Source organism: Cladophialophora carrionii (assembly GCF_000365165.1).
Source record: "Cladophialophora carrionii CBS 160.54 unplaced genomic scaffold supercont1.14, whole genome shotgun sequence".
Lineage (NCBI taxonomy): Eukaryota > Fungi > Ascomycota > Eurotiomycetes > Chaetothyriales > Herpotrichiellaceae > Cladophialophora > Cladophialophora carrionii.
Window position 1 is genome coordinate 26,243 of NW_008481821.1, and position 24,593 is coordinate 50,835.

Consider the following 24,593-nt stretch of genomic DNA (forward strand, 5'->3'; position numbering starts at 1 on the left):
CGGCTGGAAAATGATCAATCAAGCTTGCAAGTCTGTCGCCCTTCCATAACAGCTGGTGGCATTCGAGGGTTGTATATCAACATTCCTAGATTTGATGAAGTCCGCGATATGTCTCCTCCTGTGCCAATCAACACTAGAGAGCGGCCGCATGGCGCTGGACTTAACCCGGTCCGAGATCGGCTATACGGCAGCGGAGAGTACTACGGTCTCTGCAGAGGCTCGAATGTAAGCAAACCGAATCGGAAATAATACGTCATCAGCAACTGCTTTCACCTCGGTGATTGTACACGGTAACTTCCGGTAGATCGACTGAGACGAACCAGAGTCTCTTTGTGCAGACAGAGAGATATCAGAGATGCGACTTTTGGGTGGAAGAAAGCGCCAAAAAGCGCTCGCTCTGTTGTGGCCGCCAGTAACGATTTCCCCGTGATCGAGGTCACGAATTGTCCTTAAGGTTCCTCTCCGAACTCGAGACCGCACAGTGACCACATTAGACAGCTCACTCCAGGTGTATCAAATGTCCGATTTCGAATGCAGAGTGTGGTGCGACGCGAACTGGCGGGGGGTGTTGTACGATCAGCCCAGTGGCGACGCAGCAAAGTGCGCACCGAGACTCTATTTCCGCTGCGCCGGCGGACTTACCGTAGGACCGCAACAAGAATCTAGGAGGGTGCAATGTACGAAGGGTTGTCAGCGCGCGATGAGATCATACTTGAAAACGGGTTGCCAATCCTGGCGTTGTCCGAGTACTCCGTACGAACGTCGAGTTCCTGACAGAAGGGCGCAACGTTTACGCATGTAGGCTGCAATTTACAGTGCACGAGCTGTTTCTGGGGCATTGGCTGCAAGGCACTATTACTTTCGTTCCCAGGCGAGGACGACTTGTCATGGGCATGCACAGGCACGGCACCCTCGATCCTAGGTAATTGTCCGATAAGAGGATGATGTGCACTATCTTCGGCGGGTGAGCAACGCATCTATCGGTCATCATGGGTGGGGAGTCGACAGGTGGGTTGTCGGCCTCTTCATCCTCATGTCCGCCCTAGGAACATAACAGGCAAGGTGTTGTCCTCGACGTGGTTCCGGGACCAGCTCGCTATACCTCAGGATACACATCAGTCCTCCTCTGCAGTGGGATGCTATGTCTCACTTGCTTGACTGCCTCGGGATCAATGTCAACTGTAAGAATGTCGGGTTCCCGAGTCTGCTCCTTCTCGTCTTCGACGTTCTCGACATGTTCCAACCGTCCTGCAATCTGTCCATTCGGTGTGATGACGATGGTATCTCCGTAGCTCACACGCTTCCCGTTGTGTTTGCCGCACTGTGCTGAAGCAATGACCCAGCATTGTGTTTCAATAGCCCGGCTTCTCAGTAGAATCTCCCAATGGAGCTTTCCTGTTGGGACTGTGAAAGCGGAAGGATAGAGCAAGACGTCGGCGCCCAGTCGGCGCAAACGCAGTGCTGGTTCCGGGAATCGCAGATCGAAGCATATCAAACTTCCGACTCTACCAAGGGCCGTAGGGTGTGGTGGCACAATCTCATTGCCAGGTTCGGTCGAATCACTCTCCTTCAACCTGGGGCCGCTCGGACGAAGGTCAAGGTCGAAAAGGTGGAGCTTCTGGTACCTGTGGGCAATGTTGCCTTTGTGGTCGATCCATATCAGGGTGTTTCGGATTCGCTTTGAAGGGGGATCGGTGGGCTCGTGGATCCCAACGTTTATCGGTAAAGAATTCTCTTGCGCAGCCTTCTGCAGGCCCCGCACGAAGGGGCTCCTCGACACATCTTGGCATAGTTCGACCGATTCTGCTGGAGATGAAGCAATGTAGTCAGAGGCTTCGGGGAGGAAGAGGGCCTAGGAGATAGGTGTGCGCGTGAGGATCAGGTCGGTGTCTTGTCGAGGTGGATCTAGCTGGCATCAAATGGACAGAGTTTCAGAGCCTACCTTGGCACCAGCAGCCACGGCTTTCTGCACTAGCTTCTGGCATTGGGCGAGATTATGGGACATGGATGCATTGGAGCATATCTGCCCGATAGCCTGGTAGAAGCTCGGTCAGCCATCGTCGGCTCGAAGCGCATGCTATTGAGCATGGACTGAGAGCAGCCATACAGCAAGCACCATGATGTAGGGCCGAGTCGAGGCGTCCACCGAGAAAGCAGAAGAAGTGGTCTGGAGGTACAGGAAACGACCTCCGTCACTCCGACGTGGTAACCAAGGGTCTGCCTGCTCAGTTGTGAATCGCAAGCCGCTGCTCGAAACATCCAAGCGCCTCGGTAGCCCTTCCTTTTCAGGTTCACCTTGCGATCTGATTGCATTGTCCTTCTCTGTATGCCAGTAGACTCGCATCTACGAAGTATAGGCTCCCAATACCTGACACAAACACAACATGATCGAGCCGGACTGGCATCATCGAACGGTTCGTGCCTGTGCCGAGGTACTTGTGCGCATGCCTTGTGCCCGTGGATCAGTCTGGGGCGTGCCAACATAGTCGAGTCAGGCAATGAACCACGGCAAGCGAATGCTGCGTGCCTGCCATGGTTGCTAAGGCCAATCAGGCCCCATGAAGCTCTTCTTTGCGCTTCCGCATCAACATCATATGCTCACAAGAGTCTCTAAGACAAACCACCTATTGGTGTCTTCTCCAGGGCCTGAACGGTACCCCGCCTTTCAAGCTTTCACCCGATTCATGGCTGTCGAATATTTGCGGGGGAGCGGGTCTCTCCCTATTGACGCGATCATACCGCGAGCGGACCGTGGACGGTTCGTACCAAACCAGAGCCCTGTGGTATAAAGTCTTGATTTGAAGTGTTTCGCCTGGAGTATTCCTTCCCTCCCTTGGCCGAAAAGGAAACAGTACTCGGCTCTTCTGCCGCTGATTTTAACACTTCGATCTATTCCGAAATCATTATGGCGACAGTATCAATCCCAAAACAGCAGAAGGCTGCTATCAAACAGGGCGAAGGGGCAGATTCCAAAGCCCCTGTCCAGCAGATCGACGTGCCCACTCCTGGTCCTACGGAAGTCCTGGTCAAGATCAACTGGCATGTCCCCCTTCCCGGCGCGCCTGCCATTACTAACAGCCAGCTAGGACTGGACTTTGTGCTTCTGACAAGTCGTTGATCAAGGATGAGTGGGCGTCATTCGGCCTGTCCATGAGGCCAGAGACAAAGGGCATTGCAGGCCATGAAGGGGCTGGTGTTGTCGTTGCTGTTGGAGACGCCATGCACCACAAATGGAAGGTTGGTGATCGTGCTGGCATCAAATGGGTCTGGAGTACCTGTGGCGAATGCGAGTTCTGTACCAACGGCGTCGACGAGCTGCATTGTCCCCATCAGAAGAACTCCGGGTTCAGCGCCGCTGGAACTTTCCAACAATATGCCTTGAGCGACGGAAGATACACCACTCGAATCCCCGACGGCGTCTCGGATGAGGAAGCTGGGCCCATCATGTGTGGAGGAGTTACAGCATATGTCGCTTGCAAGCGGAGTGCTGTGAAACCCGGGCAGTGGATAGTGAGTATGGTCGGCCGATCATGAGAAACCCGTGCTGAACAACAAACTAGGTATTGCCTGGCGCGGGTGGCGGCCTCGGGCATTTTGCCGTGCAGTACGCCAAAGCTATGGTAGGTTCGAGTATTCCGGGTCTCTGCGGCCCCGCTAATGTGATGCCTTAGGGCATGAGGATCATCGCCGTTGATGGCGGAGACGAGAAGCGCGACCTCTGCAAACGGCTGGGCGCGGAAGAGTTCATCGATTTCACCAAAACTCAGGATATCGCTGCCGAGGTCCTGAGAATCACGAAATACGGAGCTCATGGAGTCATCGTGACTGCAGCGACCAAGGAGGCTTATGCTTCTGCTCCGGCATTGCTCCGTCCAGGTGGCACGGTCGTGGCCGTTGGCTTACCGAAGGATCCCACGGTGTTGGCGGGCGCTCCTCCTCTATTGTTGTGCCTCAAGAAGTTGAACATTGTGGGTAGTGTGGTTGGGACGTTAAAAGATGTAGAAGAAGCACTGGACTTTACAGCACGGGGGCTGGTACACGTGAGTGGACACTGGACAGATCCTCAGACCCATTCGCCGTGCTGACTTTCACTTTCCAGCCCATCTTGACCAAAGGAACTCTGGAAGACCTGGACAAGTACATCGACATGATGGTCGCTGGCAAGCTTGCAGGAAGAGCCGTGCTAAAGGTAACGTGATGGCCACGGTGTGTAGGCGGGGTTGAGCTATAGCAGAAGGCAAAAGTGAGAAAGCAAAGTGAAGATGAATTCAACAACACTGGTTCTATGATGGTATGATAGCTTGAACAGTCTGATCACTGAGCAGCGACCCTTGGTTCGCTCTCGCCTGTCCGCAGTGGAGGACATTCACTGGTCGTTTGCTGATTGGGGACCTGATTGATTCAAACGCCTGATTTTCAAGTTTACAAACACCACCTTTTCTTGAGTGCATTGTCGCTTCTCCGCGAAAATTAAGGGCCATACGAGTAAGTGAACCTCTCACAGGGAAGTTGATGCAGGGACGATCTCGTAGCCCGTCACTTTAATGACTTTGTCTCTACTAGCTCACTGTCACCATCACTTACCCGACAGCCTGCGCCTGAGAGCAAAATCAGCGAGTCGTACTTTGATTCGACAAGCGAAGCGAGGAACATGAGAAAGAACGGTTTCGCTCGACTTTGGGATCGACCGAAGATGTCTTTACTGGGGACACACATCCTCTACCGCCGGCGCTGGGACCGGTGGCAGCTCCAATATGAGGAAGACACCGCCGAGGATGTGCAAGGGAGTTTGAACGAAACCGAACATGGAGATGTGTCGAACCGACCTTCGAAACGGCGTCAGGTGGAGGCAGGCAATGGTCCATCAAGATACCATCGGCGGACAGGGGAACAAAATCGCAACAAGACCGGGGGTTGGAAATAAGAGCAGCAACCGCGCAACACCATCGGACTCTTCTTTACATGCGGGAGACCGATTCAAGCAGATTGACAATGTTGTTGCTGCGTACAGGAGCGACCAAATATCATGTGTCGGTGGTCCAACATCTCCGCCTTCTCCAGCGAACCTCACTCCGGCCGGCCGACGCTTGTTGTGTGGACAAAAATTCAGTCATCCTCGTGGAGCCCTGGCGCTGTTCGTGTTGATCAAGAATCCATCTCCGTCTCAACGTGAATCGGTTTCCATGAAAGAGGAAGACGGTGCACGCGAACCGGGCTGCCACCGCGACCTTCTGTGCGCTCTTATATCGCGGACCACTTCTTCCGAGTCAAATGTACAGCACTTGCGCCATAACAGAACGAAACTTGACGGCGCCTTTGATGTGTGTCCTTCGATGACTGCATCAGGTAACCACATTCGTTACAGTGGGACCCTCTAGTCGCCCTCGTCAGAGACGCCCAAATGCCCTGATACCAACGCTAGTCTTCGAAGCGTGTTCTTTTGGTACGCCATCACCAAATCTCTTCATTAATAGGTGCCAAAGTATTCCCGTTCAGAGCGCCATCGCCTGCGAGATTCCCGTCCCAATACTCCTGTGCGCCACATCACCACGAGATTCCCGTCCCATACTCCCGTGCACCACATCACCACGAGAACGTCATCAACGCTGGGTTCAGCACTATTGGCAACAGCAAATGACTTACTGTCACCGTACTCATCGGCAAGATGGCAATGAAGTCCTTGATCACCCAGTCATATGGTATATATCCACCCGGGTTGGTCGCCAGAACAATCATGCCGACGATGCCGAGAAGCGCAAACGCGATGCTGAACTTGAACTTCCGCACCACTTTGGGTACTTCGATGAAAAAGTTCGAGAACTCGGCTTCCTTGGAAGTAGCTCCCCACGTCATGTCGATCTCAAACATGTGTGCCAACAGTGCCTGAGATACGTGCAGTGACAGCCCGCCCAGGAAGATGGAGAGCATAACAATCCATTTGAAGTTTTCCATGAGTGCCGAAATGAATGACTTCTGACCTATGCGGTACCGCATGATCGCAAGAGCGACGTTGCCCAAACCGTTGAAGACAATCACAATGCTGAACCACACTTTCCACGAGTCGATGTAGTACTTGTCCAGGTAGCCATTGAACCAACCGATTGCGAAGTAGTTCGCCAACGTCATGATCCAGGCCGCTCCGATGGCGTAATAAGTACCGATATAACTGATGATGGTGATTTTCGAAGTAAAACGGATGTTCGAAAACAGGAACCGTCGGAAAAGCTCGGTGAAAGGACCCTTATAAATCCACTTCCGCATCGGATGAAATAAGAGTTCGTTGCAGCCATAGGCATACTTTTCCCATCGAGCAAGTTCGTCGTAGACTGTCAAGCTGACGCCCTCTTTGAAGCCTCCATGCGCCCAAGACGCTAGTCTGATGATGTAGTCGTTGCATTGCAGTCGGAGGGACATATCGAAATCCTCACTCACGTGTGACTCAGACCAGAACTTTTCATAGCCGTCTTCATCCGTGTAGGAAACCTGCTGAATGGCACTCCATCGCAGGATCGCATTATGGCCGACAAAGGGTGCGACGTCTCCGTTGGCGACCGTGTATTCGATGGCGGTGTATATCAGGTTGGTGAAGAAGGTGATGCCGTTCTCGAAGAAAGTGTGCACGACTTGCATGACGCCAGACGCAAATTGCATGATTCCAACATTAGGCGACTGTTCCATCTCGCTTACAGCATCGAACAGGCAATCTGCTGGCACCCGGGTATCGCTGTCGATGAGCAAGATATAGTCTCCCATTCGAATGTTGCCTTCAGCCCAAGCACGCGGAGTCTCGTCAAGAACCTCTTGCAAGCATTGATTGTAGGCTTCCGCTTCGTCATTTTGAGTCCAGGCAGAGTTCCGATGAAGCCCTTGTAGCTTCTCCTCCACTTTACATGATAGCATCAGGCCGTAATTCATGTTGGATGCCTTCTTGAACTTTCCCTTCCGGACGAACCCTTCACTGCCGTGTTTCGGACGCGCTGTCCATCCAATGTTGTGATCTTGATAGAACTCAATTCGGGCCTTTCGCTGTTCGTCGTCAATGATCTGAAGGCCGTCATCGTTGATAAACATGTTTGCGGTACCGCCTTGCAGCTCATACGTCGAGATGGCCTGTTTGATCGATTTGACCGTTGGTGCGATCACAGAGGCGAGTCCTTCTTTGTAGACGGGGCACTGAATCGTGACATGTGGCAGGGTCGGTGTACGCAAGCGAGGAGAGCAGTTGGCCGAAAAATATTTCGAGTTGAGTTGCATTTGCCGCACCGGACCTATACATTGCGCGACGCAACCAACAATAACTTGAGCGAAGAACTGAACGTTCATCAGCGATGTTCAACGACGAGGATAAGGCTTACCAGAGTGAAGAAGATTTGTACGGGAACCAGCGCGAGAAAAGCCAGGCGAGTGTATGAGCCATCAACTGCGATCTCGGTAGCCAGAGATCGACAGGCCAAACCGAGCAATGTAACGACAATGATTAATGTAAAGGCGACAAGAATGGTGTTCATTAAGTTCGTAGGCCTGTCGTCCAGCATGGGTTCTCCAGATTCGGAGTCGAGGGAGATTCCGCCACTGCCGTCTTTCTCGTTGGCGACGCCTTCGTCGTCTCCAACTTCGCCAGTATGCCAGACAAGCTCCATCAATTCTGACTCAATGTTTGTTGCTCTTTTCATAACGTTTGACGGGTCGTCGTCCCACACCACCAGGAGCGACTCCGCGGCAATGAAAGCTGCAAATTGGTACTTCCGTGCTCGTGGGAGGTCGGCGATGGTGGGCAGAATCTGGACTCGGAGTCCATTCATGAGAGGAACATCTGTCGCTTCGGGAGCCCAGGCCAAAAATGTCTTGATGACTCTTGAATTCACCGTCATGGCGACCTTTGATTTGTGTAAGAGTAGGTCTGGCTCCAGCCATAGTCCAGCTTACCTGCACGTTCAGCTCGGCGCAAGCTTGAGCCAACTGTGAGCTTCGGAGCTCATGCGGACACGACAGATATTGACCACGAGATTTTCGAAGTAAAACACCCTCGATTTCTCCACTGCCGTCGCTCACCCATAGCCGCGAGCATTGTTGCTGATAAAGGTGGTTGACCATCACCTCATGCTTGATGTCCTCGAAAGCGCTCCGAACGCTACGTGTCGATCTTCCCCCAATAGATGCAGCATCGCTCTGCACCGGGGAGTCGTTGAGGTGAGGCGATCCGTGATGTAATGGGCTATCGGCGAGAGGCGATGCCGGAGTAGAGATTTCTTGATGGACGAGGATGCTCGGCGAGGCGACCTGCTGAATTGCCTTCTGCTTGGGACTCATCGCATCGGGTAAATCTCACTAGGTGGGATATGCAGAGGGTATGGGAGTACGGCACTGGAGCAACAGGATATGTGCAGGAAAGACAGAAAAAGAGAAGACGGATACACTGAACTCCAAGGAAAGAGACAACGGGGGGTTAGGTACACACTCCTCCTCACCTTGAGACACCTGAATCAGTATATATGGTCTCGACATTTGCCGCCAACAGACCCGAATGTCAACAAGGACGAACCCAGGGGCCGAGATTGAGGCCGCAGTAGTCCCGCAGACGTGATATTGCTTGAGAGGAAGCGATGCTTGCAACTTTTCCACAATAATAGCGACTTTCGAGCGTCCATCAGTGGGGATCCATGTTTCACCCCAAAGCCATCGACTCTCATCATGAGTGTTTTGAAGACGGCTCAAGAAGTGGGCCGGCAGCGAGGCCTCGCTATATCCGGATCTGGTGGGGGTCAGAAATTTGGTAGCGATGTGGAAGCCTCCCCAGCCAAAAGTGGCTCAAGAGGTCGAAGATGGGAAGAGGTCCTGGGTGCGGCCTGGTCTGCCATGAAGGTGGAGAGTCCCAGATGTCCGGAACCCCAAGGTGTCAATAGAAGCGGCGGTGGTAAGGAGGACGACAGGTCACATCTCCTGACAGATTTCTGGTCACGACACAAATGACCTTTCCCCATAGGGTTAGTCTAGCCTCGTCTCGACCCGGCTGCAAGGGCAACGCAATCGACGGCTGCCCTCGCATTGACATTGGAACTAGGCCTCGCCGTGATGCATGATGCTGTACGACACCCGCCAGGCCGGCGACGGATCCTTCCCAAAACATAGAGACTCACTTTCCAACAAGGTCAGCATCCCTGCGGAATGGCCAGCCAGTTGCAGAGTTTGCCCAAAATGAATACAGCCAAAGATAGGTGGCTGCTTGAGCCAGTATATCTTTGCCCCCGGTGGAGTCATGGCTGTGTCTTTTTGACAGAGTTCTCCTGGGTAAAGGCTGAGAACGGTAGGTGTCGGTTGCGTCGTTACGTCTTGATCGACCACATGCTGAGACATCATGAACCGGGCCAAGACAGCTCATCTTCTCAGCTTGGGTAAAAGTGCGCCTCCCTGATATCGTGGTTAGCCAGGAGCCGTGCTCAATCTGCCATCGTGCCTCTTCACTTCCATAACAGTGTTCGGAAGGTCAGGCATCGAATCATCATCTTCTCCTCGACAGTTGCCGGGATCTTTCTCGTTCGTGCGTCGGATCTCCCACCCCCTTTGCTTTAACTGACCTGTGCATGTAAAGAACTTGTTGCCAACACGATGCCGACACACTTCTCTCGTCCAAGTTATTCCAGGACCGACACCATTATGAGCACTGAAATGACGCCTCGGGCTAGCTCGCCTGACTCCACGACGACTGATGCCTTCAACCACGAGAAGTCTGTCAACCCCTTTCTTACACCTTATGCATCTGGAGGTCCTTCGAGGGCAGCATCTTCGGCTGTACTAAGCCATCCCATGCTCAATCAGAGATACTTCCATAGTCGCCGGGTGAAGAAAGGAGAAGTCGAACGGCCGTGGACAAAGGTCAAAGATCCCCGCGAAAAATGGGTGACAATCATTCCACTCATTGGCCTTGCTGTTGGACTAGCCTTGGCCGGCTTTCTCGTGTGGGATGGCCTGCGAACTGTGGTGAACCACAAATACTGCCCCGTGTACATGGACGATTTTTCTGCAGGACTTGATTCCAAGGTCTGGACCAAAGAGGTGGAGGTTGGAGGCTTCGGCAACGGCCAATTCGAGGAAACGACCATAACAGACGAGAACGTCTTCGTGCGGGATGGAATGCTCCACATCAGGCCGACCCTCCAGGACCCCAAACTGATCGAGATGGACTACATCATCGATTTGCGAAAGGGTGGCATATGCACCTCTTCGCTGTGGAGCAATTGCGTGACAAGCACCAATACGACCAATGGAACCATTGTTAATCCCGTCAAATCCGGCCGAATTCACACCAAGAAGGGAGCTGTGATCAAGTACGGTCGAATAGAGGTCGAAGCCAAACTACCAGAAGGCGACTGGTTGTGGCCGGCAATTTGGCTGCTTCCCGTCGAATCGAAGTATGGTATGTGGCCTGCCTCAGGCGAGATTGATATTGTCGAGTCCCGAGGCAACAATCATACCTACCCGCAAGGAGGCAACAACATCGCGTCAAGCGCACTGCACTGGGGCCCTAACACAGCAAACGATGCTTGGTGGAGGACCAATGTCAAGAGAAACGCTCTTCATACGACTTATGCAAAGAAATTCCACACCTTCGGCCTGGAATGGTCGGAAAAGTACATCTTCACGTATATCGACACGCGGCTGCTTCAGGTTTTGTATACCAACTTTGGCACACCGCTCTGGGGACGAGGTCGTTTTCCACAATCCGATCAGAATGGTACGCTCATCGCCAACCCTTGGGCCACCGGCTCTGCTTCTGCGCCATTCGACCAAGATTTCTATCTGATTCTGAATGTCGCGGTTGGCGGGACCAATGGGTGGTTTGAGAACAGCAAAGCCGGCAAGCCTTGGGCGGATGGGGGCGCGAGCGCGAAACTCGATTTCTGGAACGCGCGGGGCACGTGGTATCCGACGTGGAAGGACGGTGGAGAGATGTTGGTAAAGAGTGTGAAAATGTGGCAGCAGCAGGGACACAACGGATGTGACTGATCAGTTGGCGCGTGCGAGTGGACACAGTGGCTGTGTGTCAAAGACGGGTAGTCGCTGGCAGGTGCCCCTGACTCTGCTTGACAGGTACCATGAGTCAGCCAAAGCGAGGGTCGGCGACTAATCGGTGAGGTAGCATTGTACTCGTAGTTGTACACAGATCCTGACATCTTGCTAATACGAGAAGCCGATGTTGCTAAGCCGGGAGCGAAGGGCTATCTTGTGAATCGGAGGTCGGTGATGTGGATCCTCAACCCCTTAATGCTCTAAGGGCTTTCACTGAGCTTCAGCCTGCTACGATGTTGGGTCCTAGGCGGATGAAGACAATGAACAGGGGGTTCCAGATTACCCGTGCGGGACGATCGAGATCTATGTACACCAGCCGTTGCTCGAAAGCTGCTTAAACCAATTTCAACAGACCTTCGAGATTGATGCTCTTGGGTCGCTCAATCGGCATGCCTAGAGCGCGATCCCAGATCAGCTGTGCCAGTGGACCAAGACCTCTGCTGACACCGAATGTGACCGTGTAGTACAAAGGATCTCTAAAGCCGTAATGGTGGAAGAGTACACCCGAAGCACTGTCCACGTTGGGGTGGGGATTTTTCGTCTTGCCGTGCTCGGTCAGCACGCCCGGAGCAATCTCACTGTTCTTCTTCACTAGACGGTAGACAGGGTTCTTCGCGATATCTTCACGAGCGTCACCAAAGTCGATCAACGCCTTGAACCGTGGATCGGGCTTGCGAAGCACCCCGTGACCGTAACCCGGCACGACTTGACCCGAACGTAGGGTCGACCAGAGGTAATCCTTGACATCCTGGTCGGAGAAGTCTTCTCCGATGTGAGACTGCATCTTCAAGATCCATCGGAGGACTTCCTGGGCAGCGAGACCGTGCAAAGGCCCCGCCAAGCCCAACAAGCCAGCAGAGTACGACAGGAAGGGATCGGAAAGCGCCGACCCTACGAGGTGAGTGGCATGAGCTGAGACGTTGCCGCCTTCGTGATCGCCATGAAGGGCCAGGTAGAGACGGAGCAGGTCCTGGAATCCTTCATTCTCCTTGCCTGGCTTCCCAAGGAGCTTCGCAAAGTTGTAAGCCCAGTCCTGATCCTGGTCCAGCGGCATGTCGAGCGCAGCCTTGTCGAAGATGGCTGCGGCCACACGAGGCAATTTGGCCAACAGGCTGATGCTGTCATCAAAGGTAGGCTCCCAGTACTCTGCCTTATTCAACCCTTCCGCATACTTCTTTGCGAATGCGGACTCGGTGTTCAGCGCGGCAACGGCACATGACAGTTGGGTCATGGGGTGAACATTCTTGTCGAAAGAGCGGAGCATAGACACGACGTGGGAAGGGAGCTCTGATTTCTCAGCCAATTCGCGCGACAGGGCGCGAACTTGGGCCGTTGAGGGGACTTTGCCGGTCAAAAGGAGCCAGAACATGGCCTCGGGCAGCATCTCTGTTCCAGAAGTACCCTTGGGCAGCTCGCTCTGACAGTCGGCGATGGTTCGGCCATGGAAACGGATACCCTCATTGGCGTCCAACACGCTCCCTTCCCAAACCATAGACTTCATCGTCCTCATACCGCCAATGACTTGGCCGACGGTAATGTCACCAATCTTCTTGTCGGCATGGCTCTTGACTTGCTTCAGTAGTTCCCTCTTCTCGGGAATGACGGACTGGAGGGTGGTCTTGAGATCAGGTTCGGCAGAGGAAGCATAAGCGCGGGCGGCGAAGGAGGCATACGGCCGGGCTGAGGCAGCCCGAAGGGTTCTCAGAGCGTGTTGGGTGGTTCTGGTCGTTGTAGCCATAGTGACCACCAAACGAAACTGGCTCGGTTTTCGCTAAGACAGGTATGCTTTGTGCGGGGCACGGTCAATGAGTTGAACGCGAGAGGAACGAGAAATCCGGTTCAGTGAGAAGATGGCACAGCAGGATCAAGTTGAGAGGAGAGTGAAGCAAGAAATGTGAGAGCTGTTTCCAGCTCAAACTTTGAGCTTTTCCACAAAACTGTGAACTCCGCGTTTCTGGAGGAGTGGAAAGGCGCATTTTCGGCGAGCAGCTCTCGTCCCAAAGCATGACCGCGACTAGCCGAGGCTGTTCATCCAGGCACTCTTCCGTTAAGTGAAGCAGACCAATGAGCCGCTCCGGAGCCGGTCGCTTAGGGTGCCGGTGTCGGAAAAGGCTGTCGTTCCCATGTTTCCCCAGCGAGTTCGACCCTCAGCGTCGTCCGCCAGAGATCAACTGCACACGGTCTTGATTTCTGACAAACCAATCCTAAAGTTGTTGACCCGCGGACCTGGTGGCGGTGTTTCTCTTTCGTGTTAAAAAACACGCTGGGGATATTTCCTCCTCCATGGCTTCTTAGCTCTTTGAGATAATGTGTACAATCCCGTAAGGTTACACAAAATGCTTCGACGAGTGCCCAAGAGCTTACCCAGGCTCGCGACGAGACCTGCAATAAGATCAATAGCATCAAAGCCGCTGAGCGCCGTGACTCCCCGTTATATGTCCTCATTACCAACCGTACAACCTCCAGTCTCTGGCTCGTTCCCCGCAGATTCCTTCCAACTCCTGTCGACCGAAGAAAAGGCCGGAGATGCCGAAGATATTCTGTTCCAACAACAGGTCGAAGATGTGAAGAAATGGTGGGCATCACCAAGGTACAAGGGTATCAAAAGGCCGTACACCCCGGAAGATGTGGTTAGCAAAAGAGGGGCGTTGCAACAACAGTACCCGAGCTCGCTCATGGCTCGGAAGCTCTTCAACCTGCTTGCGGAAAGGGCGGCGCAAGGGAAGCCAGTACACACCATGGGAGCTATTGACCCGGTGCAGATGACACAACAGGCTCCCAATCAAGAAATTCTCTACATCTCTGGATGGGCGTGCTCCTCGGTCTTAACGACGACAAACGAAGTATCGGCAGATTTTGGCGACTACCCGTACAATACGGTCCCGAACCAAGTCCAGAGGCTTTTCAAAGCCCAGCAACTGCACGATCGCAAACACTTTGACTCACGGAGGAAGATGACCGCCGACGAGCGGAAGAATACCCCATACATCGACTACATGAGACCGATAGTGGCTGACGGCGATACTGGACATGGGGGCCTGTCTGCTGTGATCAAGCTGGCCAAGCTCTTCGCCGAGAATGGTGCCGCCGCAGTACATTTTGAAGACCAACTCCACGGGGGCAAGAAATGTGGTCACTTGGCCGGCAAGGTGTTGGTGCCGGTGGGTGACCATATCAACAGACTGGTTGCGGCCAGATTCCAATGGGACATGATGGGCACCGAAAACTTGGTCATAGCTAGGACAGACTCCGAAAGCGGAAAGTTATTGTCCAGCGCTATTGATGTCCGAGATCATGAGTTCATTCTTGGTGTGACCGAAGACACGGAACCACTAGCCGAAGTGCTACAGGAGATGGAAATGAACGGCGCCACCGGGCCTGAAGTGGATAGATTCGAGGCCGAATGGGTTAAGAAACACAAACTGACCACGTTTGATGAGGCTGTTGAAGCACATATCAAAGCTGAGGGTGGGGATGCATCCGGATATCTTGCTAAAACCAAATCAGATCGCAACATGTCCCTCACCAAACGACGCCAGCTGTCCTCGGAATACACCAAATCGCCTGTGGTCTGGTCTTGTGACGTTCCACGGACGAGAGAAGGCTTCTATCACTACCGAGCAGGGCTGCCCGCGGCGACAAAGCGGGCTATCGAATTTGCCCCATATGCCGACCTTCTCTGGCTGGAGACGGCAGATCCCAACGTGCAGAAGGCTGCCGGATTTGCCAGAGAGATCCGCGAGAAACATCCAGGCAAGCAGATGGTCTACAATCTCAGCCCATCATTCAACTGGATGGGCCAAGGCTTTGACGATGCATCACTGAAATCTTTTGTCTGGGATTTGGCTAAGGAAGGGTTTGTACTTCAGCTTATCTCTCTTGCCGGACTTCATTCCACGGCCACTATCACTCATGAGCTCTCGAAGGGGTTTAAGGAGGATGGAATGCTGGCCTACGTCAAGCTGATACAGAGCCGGGAGAAAGAACTTGGCGTGGATGTCCTGACTCACCAAAAATGGAGTGGTGCTCCGTACATTGATGGCATCATCGGGGCTATCCAGAGCGGCAGCAGTTCCAGTAAGAGTATGGGCGAAGGAAACACCGAGTCTGGTTTTTGAAAGCTGCCAAACAAATGTATCTATACGGTTGAGACTCGGCTCGGTCGATTTGGAGGTGAACGGGGTATGTTTCGGCTGCCGTGACCCGATCGATCAGAGACTGTATATAGAATCGCCAAAATTTATCGAGACCATGCAGATGCTAAGTGAGGTCCCGAGGACATTCATGAGCGTTGTACTACATAGCATGCATCCACTACCTACGAGTATTGCCGCTTAGTCAGTTCCCACGAAGACACTGGTTAGGCGCTGTGTGGCGCTGGTGGGACTGTTACAGACGCCAATGCTTATCGATTAAATTTTCTGTAAGGCTGAAGAAAAACTGTGACGCAGTGGTTGGAGGCGCGGGCTGATTCAGATTTTGTCTCATAGGCTGCAGGCGAGATCCTCTCGAATGCCCCCTTCTCGGAAAGATTTCTTTCGAGAAAGTTTTGTACGGGACATTGTGCTTTGGCCATTGACTCCCTCATTTTTGTGCTGCCGCGGCACTGTGGGCACCAGTACTCATCGTAGAGTGCCGGCGCAGAATCCTCGCCCTTCTTCCTTCAGTTTTCAACCCTCAGACTCCGAGCCGCGGCCACACTGCGCGACATCTTTGGCATGCCACATCTTGAGAGTCCTCCCTCGCCTTCCGCCATGGCTGAGCCTGTCGTTCCTTCCAAGTCCGAGTTCTCAGGAGTCGCTACGACGTCAGATGAAGTGAACAGCATCCTGAGGACGATCGTTGACACCGATTCAGCTCAGACATCCCTCGACGCCGCGTATGCGCTCACAAATCTCCTGATCCAGTCAATCGGCATTCGTGGCCTCCTTTCCTACAACCTGATACCGGAGATTAAGAAGGCGGCGGCCGACAAGAAGAATGGCTCAAAACGAGAAAGTGCCATGTTTATTCTGGGCGCCATGTTTGAGCGATTCCCCAGCGAGCAGCCCCTCAGTGAGGTTGTTTTCCTTGTTCAAGACGGTGGCCTGTTCAATCTCGTCCTCGACGGGTTAGCGGACAAAGGCTCTTCGGTTCGCGAGTCGGCGCAATATGCTGTTGACGAACTCTTCAAGAATCTTTCGCCCGAAGCCATGGTCGTTGGCCTTCTTCCGGCCCTGCAACAGTACCTGTCCAAGCCCACCGGAAAATGGCAAGGAACCGTTGGCGCATATCAACTATTAGGAAAAATGGCGGACAAAGCTCTAATCGGCACCGCCCCGAAAGAGGAGGAACTAGCCAAGGATGTGCTGAGAGAGTCGATGGGCAAGACGCTGAAGGATCTCATTCCCATTGTAGAGGGCGGAATGCACGACCTGAAGCCCGAGGTCGCCAAAGCTGCTACGAAAACCATGACCTCCCTTACCACGCTCCTCCAGAACGACGATGTCACTCCTCGGATACCCCTGCTCATCGAAACTATGAAAAACCCCTCGGCGCAGACGCTCCAAAAAGCCATTCATGCGCTTTCCCAAACCACCTTCGTCGCCATTGTGACCTCACCGGTCCTCGCCCTCCTCACGCCATTGCTCGAACGATCCCTGAATACTCCTACTACGACGCAAGAAGTTCTTCGACAAACTGTGGTGGTCGTCGAAAACTTGACCAAGCTGGTTCATGATCCGATTGAAGCCAGAACCTTCCTGCCTAAATTGCAACCCGGCGTGCAGAGAGTCAAAGACAACGCCTCCTTGCCCGAAGTCCGCGAGTTGGCTACAAGAGCTGTGAACGTTATGAAAAAGGCCATGGGCGACGATCAAGATGGAGTCACGAACAGTCAAATCGCAAGAACTAGTACCGACGACGTCCTCAAAGTTCTTGACAGCCAGGTCCGAGCCCAGGGAGGTCTGCAAAAGGAGGATATGGTCGTCTGGAAACAAGGCCAGAAGTATGTCTCAGAAATGGTCAGAGAAGACGTCAATGCTCGTGTATTTTCTCGCATCCCAGCCCGAGTCGGTCCCTACCTCAAATACATGATGCCCGAGCAGCTCTGTACAGCAGTTGCTGAGGGCGTCCGGAAGCATTTCCTCGAGGAGGACCACAAGAGGTTCGGCGCTCCCATTGTCGAGGATCCAAATGAGGTGGAGATCGTGAATGCGGAGTTCTCCCTGGCTTATGGTGGCATGCTGCTGTTGTCTCACACCAACCTACGCCTCCTGAAGGGCCACCGCTACGGTCTCTGTGGCCGCAATGGTGCTGGCAAGTCTACTCTGATGCGGAGCATTGCCGAGGGGAAGTTGGAAGGCTTCCCGCCTAAAGATGTCTTAAAGTCATGCTTTGTCGAGCATAATCAGGGCGAAGACGCGGATATCACCATCCTTGAGTATGTGGCCAAGGATCCCGAGATCGCCAAAGAAGGACGCGAACGCATCTCAGAGGTGTTGAGCGAGGTCGGTTTCACTGCTGGTCCGGAAGGGAGACAATCTCATAAGGTCGGCTCGTTGTCTGGAGGTTGGAAGATGAAGTTGGCATTGGCACGAGCGATGCTCATGCGTGCCGACGTATTCTTGCTTGATGAACCGACAAATCACTTGGATGTTGCTAATGTCAAGTGGCTCGAGGAGTATCTCCAGAAACACACCGAGATCACCTCGCTTATCGTATCTCACGACTCCGGCTTCCTCGACGCGGTCTGCACCGACATCTACCACTACGAGAACAAGAAACTGGTTCACTATCCTGGCAATCTTGCCGCATTTGTCAAAGTCAAGCCGGAAGGCAAGAGCTACTACACGCTATCTGCGTCTCAGGTCCAGTTCAAGTTCCCTCCCCCTGGTATTCTGAGCGGTGTCAAATCCAACACCCGCTCGATCATCCGGATGACAAATGTCAGCTACACATATCCTGGCGCGTCAAAGCCTAGTTTGACGGACGTATCGTGTCAACTGAGCTTGTCGTCCCGAGTGGCAATCATCGGCGCCAACGGCGCCGGCAAATCTACCTTGATCAAGTTGCTGACCGGTGAGACCATCCCTCAGACTGGCAAAGTCGAGAAGCACCCCAACCTTCGTATTGGATACATCAAGCAGCATGCACTTGAGCACGTGGAGATGCATATGGAGAAGACCCCAAACCAGTACTTGCAATGGAGATATGCCAATGGCGACGATCGAGAAGTGCTCATGAAAGCCACTCGGCAACTGACCGACGAGGACCGGGCCCAATTGGACAAGTGGATTGACCTCGGAGACGGCAAAGGTGGAAGGCAACTCGAAAACTTGATTGGGCGACAAAAATATAAGAAGACATTCCAGTATGAGGTGAAGTGGAGAGGAATGCTTCCCAAATTCAACAGCATGGTGTCTAGAGAGACGTTGCTGGAATGGGGGTTTCAGAAGCTGGTTCAGGAGTTTGACGACCACGAGGCGTCCCGGGAAGGTCTCGGATACCGCATCCTGGAGCCCAAGGTTATTGCAAAACACTTTGAGGATGTTGGCCTGGACCCGGAGATTGCTAACCACAACGAGATCTCCGGCTTGAGTGGTGGCCAAAAAGTCAAAGTCGTGCTGGCGGGTGCTATGTGGAACAATCCCCACCTGCTCGTGCTGGACGAGCCCACCAACTTCTTGGATCGCGACTCCTTGGGCGGTCTTGCCGTTGCCATCCGCGACTACAAAGGTGGTGTTGTCATGATCAGTCACAACGAAGAGTTTGTTGGGGCTCTCTGTCCGGAGCAGTGGCACGTCGCCGATGGACGGGTAACGCACAAGGGCCACCTTGCCATCGACCTCAATCGGTTTGAAGACTCACGCCCAGGCTCGAGCAACGTCTCGTCGGCCGTTTCGAGTGCTACAGCGTCCGCGGTCAACTCTGGAGCGGAAGATAACAGCGAGATGAAATTCAAGGCCAAGAAGAAGAAGAAGCTCACGCGAGCTCAAATGAAGGACCGAGAAGTGCGGAGGAGGTTGAGGCACATCGAGTGGTTGAACAGCCCCAAAGGCACTCCTCATCCACCAGACACGGATGATGAGGCGTAGGCGTGGACTGTCCGAACACCTGATTTGAGATGCTGGAGATCATAGCGTTGGCGTTAACATCGATAGACGGATATGGAATGTTGTCGGCATGAAGATACGCATGATAGACTAGAGGAATGATTTTGTTCTTGTGGGTTTCGACATAGCTTGGGTAGCGCATGACCAAGAACGACACAGTTCGGTATATACACGTTCATCACTCTCGTAGCCGGAATGGTATCCAAAAGATTTGTGAGTCCTTGTGGTTTTCAAGAGTCTCGCTTCATCGTCTTATTATGTCTCAGCCAGTGGAACTCTGGCTTTACGGGTTGAATGCAGTTTTCCTTTACGGTTTGGTCAAGGTTCACCTGGAGGATGCTGACAGCCTTCGACGAACAATGGACGTCTTGAAATGGCCGAACAGGCTTTTGATGCCAATCACGGCCGGTTATTATCGGCATTTCGCACATTGAGTATAACGTAGATACCGGTTACGGTTTTCTGACCGTCATGATTCGAGATTCGAGAAAGTTTGGAGAAACTATTTCTGTGAAAATCAGCCGACATTGAAACAGAGACGACCACGATAGTACAAGGAAATAAGGAATCCTGGTTCTCTTCTCCTCCTGACGCCCATCTCCCAGCTGCATACAGAGAGTCCACAATGACCGCTCCGACAGAACCACAATCAAGCACATCAATCACAAGCTCCTCCACAGCGGCGATGAAAGCACCGTCCCCGATCCAAGTGAACCCCCAGCGCGCCGCATTCCTCGTCCAGAACCTCTCCTCTATCCAGTCCCGCATAGCCAGCACACTGTCCTCCCTCCCGTCGCCCCAGTCCGGCCGCCAGGTCCGCCTCGTCGCAGTCTCCAAATTAAAACCGGCCTCGGATATCCTCTCGCTGCACAGCCCTCCGCCGCTGCCCAGTCCCGAGAAACCACCCTCGCCCTCAGCCTCAGCCTCAGCCTCAGACCCCTCGGCCGCCGCCATCGGTGCGGGCCATCAGCACTTTGGCGAGAACTACGTGCAGGAACTACTCGAGAAATCGCGACTCCTGCCGCGCACGATAAAGTGGCACTTCATTGGGGGACTGCAGTCGAACAAATGTGTCCAGCTGGCGAGGGAGGTGGAAGGGCTGTGGGCGGTGGAGAGCGTCGACAGCGAGAAAAAGGCCAGCTTACTCGACAAGGGCCGGGCAGAGCGAAATCAAAGGCTACACAAGGAGTTTGGCGACCGGTCGAAGGCCGAGTTCGAGCGGAACGGATGGGAAGACAAACTCCGGGTGTTTATCCAGGTGAACACGAGTGGCGAGGACAGCAAATCCGGTCTGGAGCCCGGGTCGGCCGAGTTGGTCTCCCTGGCCAAGTTGATCAGGAGTGAAGCGTCGTGTCCGAATCTGCACCTGCAGGGGTTGATGACGATTGGGGCAATTGCTCGATCCAGGGCCACGACGAAAGAGACGGAGAACGAGGATTTTATTACGCTCCGCGCCACGAGGGACAAGATCGCGGAAGAGATTGGCCTCACCGACAAGGAAGAGCTCGAGCTGAGTATGGGAATGTCGGAAGATTTCGAGTCGGCAGTGCGGCTGGGTAGTGATGAAGTGAGGGTCGGAAGTACGATTTTCGGAGAGAGGCCAGCTAAGAAGGATGCAAAGGTCGTTGACGACACCGAGACGGAAAAGAAATGAGCTAAGTCCAGGCCAAGTCATGAGATGCATTCCAACCATTCCCGGTGGGTAAAAAGGCACGTTTGTATTAGTGCTCAAGGATCTCGATGCCAAGTATATGCTTCGATGCACAGATGATGCTGCTCGCAGGAGTGACACGCTAACACCGCGGTGCACAATGCTGGAAACATGATGAAAAGCAAGGACCTCAAATCCCCTCAACCTGCGCTACCAAAGCTACACTAGAGATCCTTTTGCGAGCCGCTCTTGCATTTGATCGAGCAGGATTTTGGGAATGTTCTCCTGTGTTGCGCGGATTGTCAAGCGGAACATCTGCGAGCAAGTCAGTCACAACCCACCAAATGATGGTTCTGAAGAAGGTTAGCACACACCTTCTGCTGATGGTTTGGCTCCAATCTCAACAAGCAGCCCGTCTTGCCCTTCTCCAGCTGCAGAACCGCACATCCCACAATGTTCTTTGGGTTGGGATCGACGTTGTCCAGAATCCGCCACCTGAACCCTGCAACAGTGTCGCGGACGAACTTTTCATCCATGCCGGCAGATGGGCTGCGCAGGCCAAACGTGCTCTGCGCCTCGAGCGGCCCAGCACCGATCTGCTTCCATCGTTTGAAGAAATCCTCTGCTGAAAGCTCCGACGGATCCATAAACCTGTGAGCAAGGATAGGAAGTTTCAGCGTATACCCCTGAAGTGCACCGGCGAGATAGGAGATGCGGATCGTGGGTGGCTCAGAGAATGGCGCGACGGAGGTGCAGACCACAGTCTGCTGGGCCTGCGAACCGGCATCGATACTAGGCTCGGGCAGGCTCTTCGTATCGATCTTGAGTTTGGGTGCCGATTTGTTGTCGAGGGTTGTCGTAAACGAGCCAATCGAGAACGATGCCTTGTTGGTGAAGTAGAGTTTGATCACGCCTAGATGGCCGCGGTACTCTGCCCGAATACCAACCTGAATCTGCGGATCCTCATATAAAACGCCTTCGTTGGCAAAAAACATTTGCTCGTATCCCATTTCCCAGTCCGGAGAGAGATGAGCGGTGCTGGCGAGGTTGGGCATGGCCGCATCATTGCTATGGCCGTTCATATCCAACCCTTCAAGATCCTTTGCAGCGCTCGTGGTTCCATTTTGTCCATTCTGCGCAAGGGTTGCTGTAGCACCGTTCGTGCCACTTGTGCCATTTGTGGTCACACTCGTTCCGTTGACAATGGTGGTGAAGCTCCGTTTCAGGCCCGTCTGCTGGGCCAGAAGGACTTCTTTTTCGTCCGCGTTAGCATCTTTGCCACCAACAACCCAAGTCCTTCTCTCGCTAGTGCCCGCACTCTTCTTGTGTAACCTTTGCAGAAGGATCGAGGTTCGTTCTGAGAATGGGGGCATTTCATCGCAGACTGTGCGAAGAAGGTCATCCGTAGGTAGCGTTGCAATTGTGAGATACTCACAAGCCCGTTGCTGGAGCTCCGAGTCAGGTGAATGGCTATAGAACTGGAACATCTGCAGCAACTGAGGCTTGATCTCTGGGAACAAGTTGACGAACTTGACAAACGTTGACAACAGCAATGCCCGCGTCGGATCTGGAGCGGATATCATTTTGGTCTGTAGCACCATCAACTGTTCGATTGGGCTGCAGCCTTTGTTGTCGGCGATCAAATGTCCAAACTCTCCAAGAACATATCCGCCAATTCTGACGAGAGTATCATGGCAAGTTTCGGCTTTTAGGTAGTCGAAGATATGTTGCGCTGCGTAGGGTTGCAGCTCCTCGTTGTTCGTGACAATCTGGACTACCCGTTGCCACACTTCGTCGCTGACATGATCACCAGCCATGGCCAGCAGTCGTAGAGAGATGTCGATATACCACTGAGCGTCGGTCGCATATTTCTCGGTCAGAATGGCAATCTTGAGGGTCATTTCTTCCCGGATGGAGAAGTCGGCAGATTGTAGATACTTGAGCAGCTCGCCGACGATGGGCTGTGCATTGGTGATGTCACACATGCTGTAAAGAAGATCTAGGCCTTTTCGTCGCACACTGATATCTCGGTCTCGAAGGGAGCCAATGATGATATTCTGATGTCGCTTGATGGGGTCGAGAGTCACCGATCTCGCCGCGAAATGGGTCATTGCATCCAAGCCCAAGTATCGTACGTTCGTTTCTCGTGACTGAATGAACTTCCCTAGCTTGGAAGATATCTGCATCATGAGTTGGTGCTCTGTATCAAGGTGGATGAGAAGGTTGATTGCTTCGAAGAGGACGGCGTTTTGGGCATTGTTTTGTTGTACGTTTTTGGGTGCTTCTGTGGCCGCCTGCATGATGGCTTGGAGTGACTCTCGGATTATATCCCGGACATGTGAATCTTCTATGGAATGGTCAGTACACTTCAGCAACGGACCGCTGGAACTTGCCTGAAGGAGGATAGTATTGCAGCAACTTCAAGAATTTGACCTGAATCCACGGGCATGGCACTTTGTAGTAGAGGTAATCGGGTGAGATGTCGTTTTCTATGACAACCCTCCTCAATCTTTGTGCAGCCTTTACGTAGCTCCCTTTGAATGCGTCGGGGTTGTCCTGGATAAGGGCCATGACGAGGGAGGTAACAGACAACACCACGCCCATGTCTGGATCGTCCATCAACGACACTATCCGTTCGGCCCATTCTCTTTGGATGATGGCTGGGTGCTTGCGATAGAGGCGCAGCAGTGTGAGGGCAGCTTTCTTCTTGACAAAGGATTTGGACGTAGGAGATATCAGCAGTCGATGAACGTCTGCGCTCAAGGCCTCTCCCATCTCGCGACCGCCGACATTGGCCACAGCGTGCAGAGCCAGGCAGTTGTTGAGCTCATTGTGATCCAACAAGTCCTTTCGAATGCTGTTGACCACCAAGGGCAGAAGTTCGTGTTGTTCATGCAGGAAAAGGGTTACTGCGAGATATCCAATTTGCTTCTCGGAATATTTGGTTGCGGAGATGAGGTTGACGGCTTCCAGGTGTCCAAAGTCGACGTTGTACCCCTGGATGTAGATGTAGAGCAGCTTGCAGACGTATTTCTTTTTCTGGTAGCCGTCCAACTTCTCGCTCTTGAACTTTTGCCGGATGTTGGCCAGTTCCTTGTTGATCCGCTTCTCTTCTAGTTCTCGGGCCCGGGCGTTTCGCAGGTCAGCGATGAACTGGACGAGACCACGCATGGACGACATCGTGACAAGCTGGTCAGCCCACAAGGACTGCGCGCCGGGCGCTGGGTATTGCGGTGGGGTGCTGCGGCGTCGAGGGAGGGCAAGCGGGCGTCAACGGGACGACGACGTGATGATGGCTCGGTAATCACAGCCCATGGTCTGCGAACACTGCACGTGTGACCGAAGGATGGTTTGTCATGATACTGTGAGGTCCGACAGAGCAAGGAATTGCTGAGCGAAGAACAAGGACTCGTATTATTCGAAGGATGATGTGAGGTTGATTCACGAGGCAATCCGCCTGCGCCCGCATTTGCCCTTAAGCGGCATTCACTCACCCCTGTGACGATCTTGCGGCTTCCAATTTAGCGCCAGCAACGTGGAGGACATAACTCTTAATGTGTACTCCGTACTCCGTACAGCCTCCCTCCGCAATAGAAGTTCGGACATATCACTTTCCGCCTCCGACCAGCATTATGATGTGGCACCTCGCTTTCACTTCATTTTCAGCTGAATCTGCAGGTCCAGACAGATTTGCAGTCTTGTCGAATGGAGGAGCCATGACGTCGTCGTCGCAATCAATCTCGGAGCATTGAAGAAGTCCACACATTCTGCTGCAACCCGAG

General features: G+C 53.3%; 10 protein-coding genes across 10 annotated transcripts; 5 read left to right on the top strand and 5 right to left on the bottom strand.

The window, feature by feature from the left end:
- Nucleotides 1-1,096: 1,096 nt before the first annotated feature.
- G647_10325 (uncharacterized protein) lies at nt 1,097-2,005 on the bottom strand (the record flags this gene model as incomplete). Its single annotated transcript, XM_008726316.1, has 2 exons — nt 1,097-1,852; nt 1,943-2,005. The coding sequence occupies 2 exons, from the start codon at nt 2,003-2,005 to the stop codon at nt 1,097-1,099; spliced, it is 819 nt and encodes a 272-aa protein (XP_008724538.1).
- A 900-nt stretch (nt 2,006-2,905) lies between these two features.
- Nucleotides 2,906-4,198, top strand: G647_10326 (uncharacterized protein; the record flags this gene model as incomplete). Its single annotated transcript, XM_008726317.1, has 5 exons — nt 2,906-3,043; nt 3,079-3,510; nt 3,561-3,620; nt 3,672-4,040; nt 4,100-4,198. 5 exons carry the CDS (start codon nt 2,906-2,908, stop codon nt 4,196-4,198), a joined length of 1,098 nt encoding a protein of 365 aa, XP_008724539.1.
- Nucleotides 4,199-5,583: 1,385 nt separating this feature from the next.
- G647_10327 (uncharacterized protein) lies at nt 5,584-8,310 on the bottom strand (the record flags this gene model as incomplete). The annotated part of the gene is made up of 3 exons (XM_008726318.1): nt 5,584-7,311; nt 7,356-7,877; nt 7,927-8,310. 3 exons carry the CDS (start codon nt 8,308-8,310, stop codon nt 5,584-5,586), a joined length of 2,634 nt encoding a protein of 877 aa, XP_008724540.1.
- A 1,296-nt stretch (nt 8,311-9,606) lies between these two features.
- On the top strand, nt 9,607-11,004 carry G647_10328 (uncharacterized protein; the record flags this gene model as incomplete). The annotated part of the gene is made up of 1 exon (XM_008726319.1): nt 9,607-11,004. One exon carries the CDS (start codon nt 9,607-9,609, stop codon nt 11,002-11,004), a length of 1,398 nt encoding a protein of 465 aa, XP_008724541.1.
- Nucleotides 11,005-11,401: 397 nt separating this feature from the next.
- Nucleotides 11,402-12,805, bottom strand: G647_10329 (2-methylcitrate synthase, mitochondrial; the record flags this gene model as incomplete). Its single annotated transcript, XM_008726320.1, has 1 exon — nt 11,402-12,805. The coding sequence occupies one exon, from the start codon at nt 12,803-12,805 to the stop codon at nt 11,402-11,404; it is 1,404 nt and encodes a 467-aa protein (XP_008724542.1).
- A 598-nt stretch (nt 12,806-13,403) lies between these two features.
- Nucleotides 13,404-15,185, top strand: G647_10330 (isocitrate lyase; the record flags this gene model as incomplete). Its single annotated transcript, XM_008726321.1, has 1 exon — nt 13,404-15,185. One exon carries the CDS (start codon nt 13,404-13,406, stop codon nt 15,183-15,185), a length of 1,782 nt encoding a protein of 593 aa, XP_008724543.1.
- Nucleotides 15,186-15,785: 600 nt separating this feature from the next.
- Nucleotides 15,786-19,142, top strand: G647_10331 (uncharacterized protein; the record flags this gene model as incomplete). The annotated part of the gene is made up of 1 exon (XM_008726322.1): nt 15,786-19,142. The coding sequence occupies one exon, from the start codon at nt 15,786-15,788 to the stop codon at nt 19,140-19,142; it is 3,357 nt and encodes a 1,118-aa protein (XP_008724544.1).
- Nucleotides 19,143-19,785: 643 nt separating this feature from the next.
- On the top strand, nt 19,786-20,814 carry G647_10332 (YggS family pyridoxal phosphate enzyme; the record flags this gene model as incomplete). The annotated part of the gene is made up of 1 exon (XM_008726323.1): nt 19,786-20,814. One exon carries the CDS (start codon nt 19,786-19,788, stop codon nt 20,812-20,814), a length of 1,029 nt encoding a protein of 342 aa, XP_008724545.1.
- Nucleotides 20,815-21,030: 216 nt separating this feature from the next.
- G647_10333 (uncharacterized protein) lies at nt 21,031-23,111 on the bottom strand (the record flags this gene model as incomplete). The annotated part of the gene is made up of 2 exons (XM_008726324.1): nt 21,031-21,126; nt 21,186-23,111. The coding sequence occupies 2 exons, from the start codon at nt 23,109-23,111 to the stop codon at nt 21,031-21,033; spliced, it is 2,022 nt and encodes a 673-aa protein (XP_008724546.1).
- Nucleotides 23,112-23,169: 58 nt separating this feature from the next.
- Nucleotides 23,170-23,991, bottom strand: G647_10334 (uncharacterized protein; the record flags this gene model as incomplete). Its single annotated transcript, XM_008726325.1, has 1 exon — nt 23,170-23,991. The coding sequence occupies one exon, from the start codon at nt 23,989-23,991 to the stop codon at nt 23,170-23,172; it is 822 nt and encodes a 273-aa protein (XP_008724547.1).
- Nucleotides 23,992-24,593: the final 602 nt, after the last annotated feature.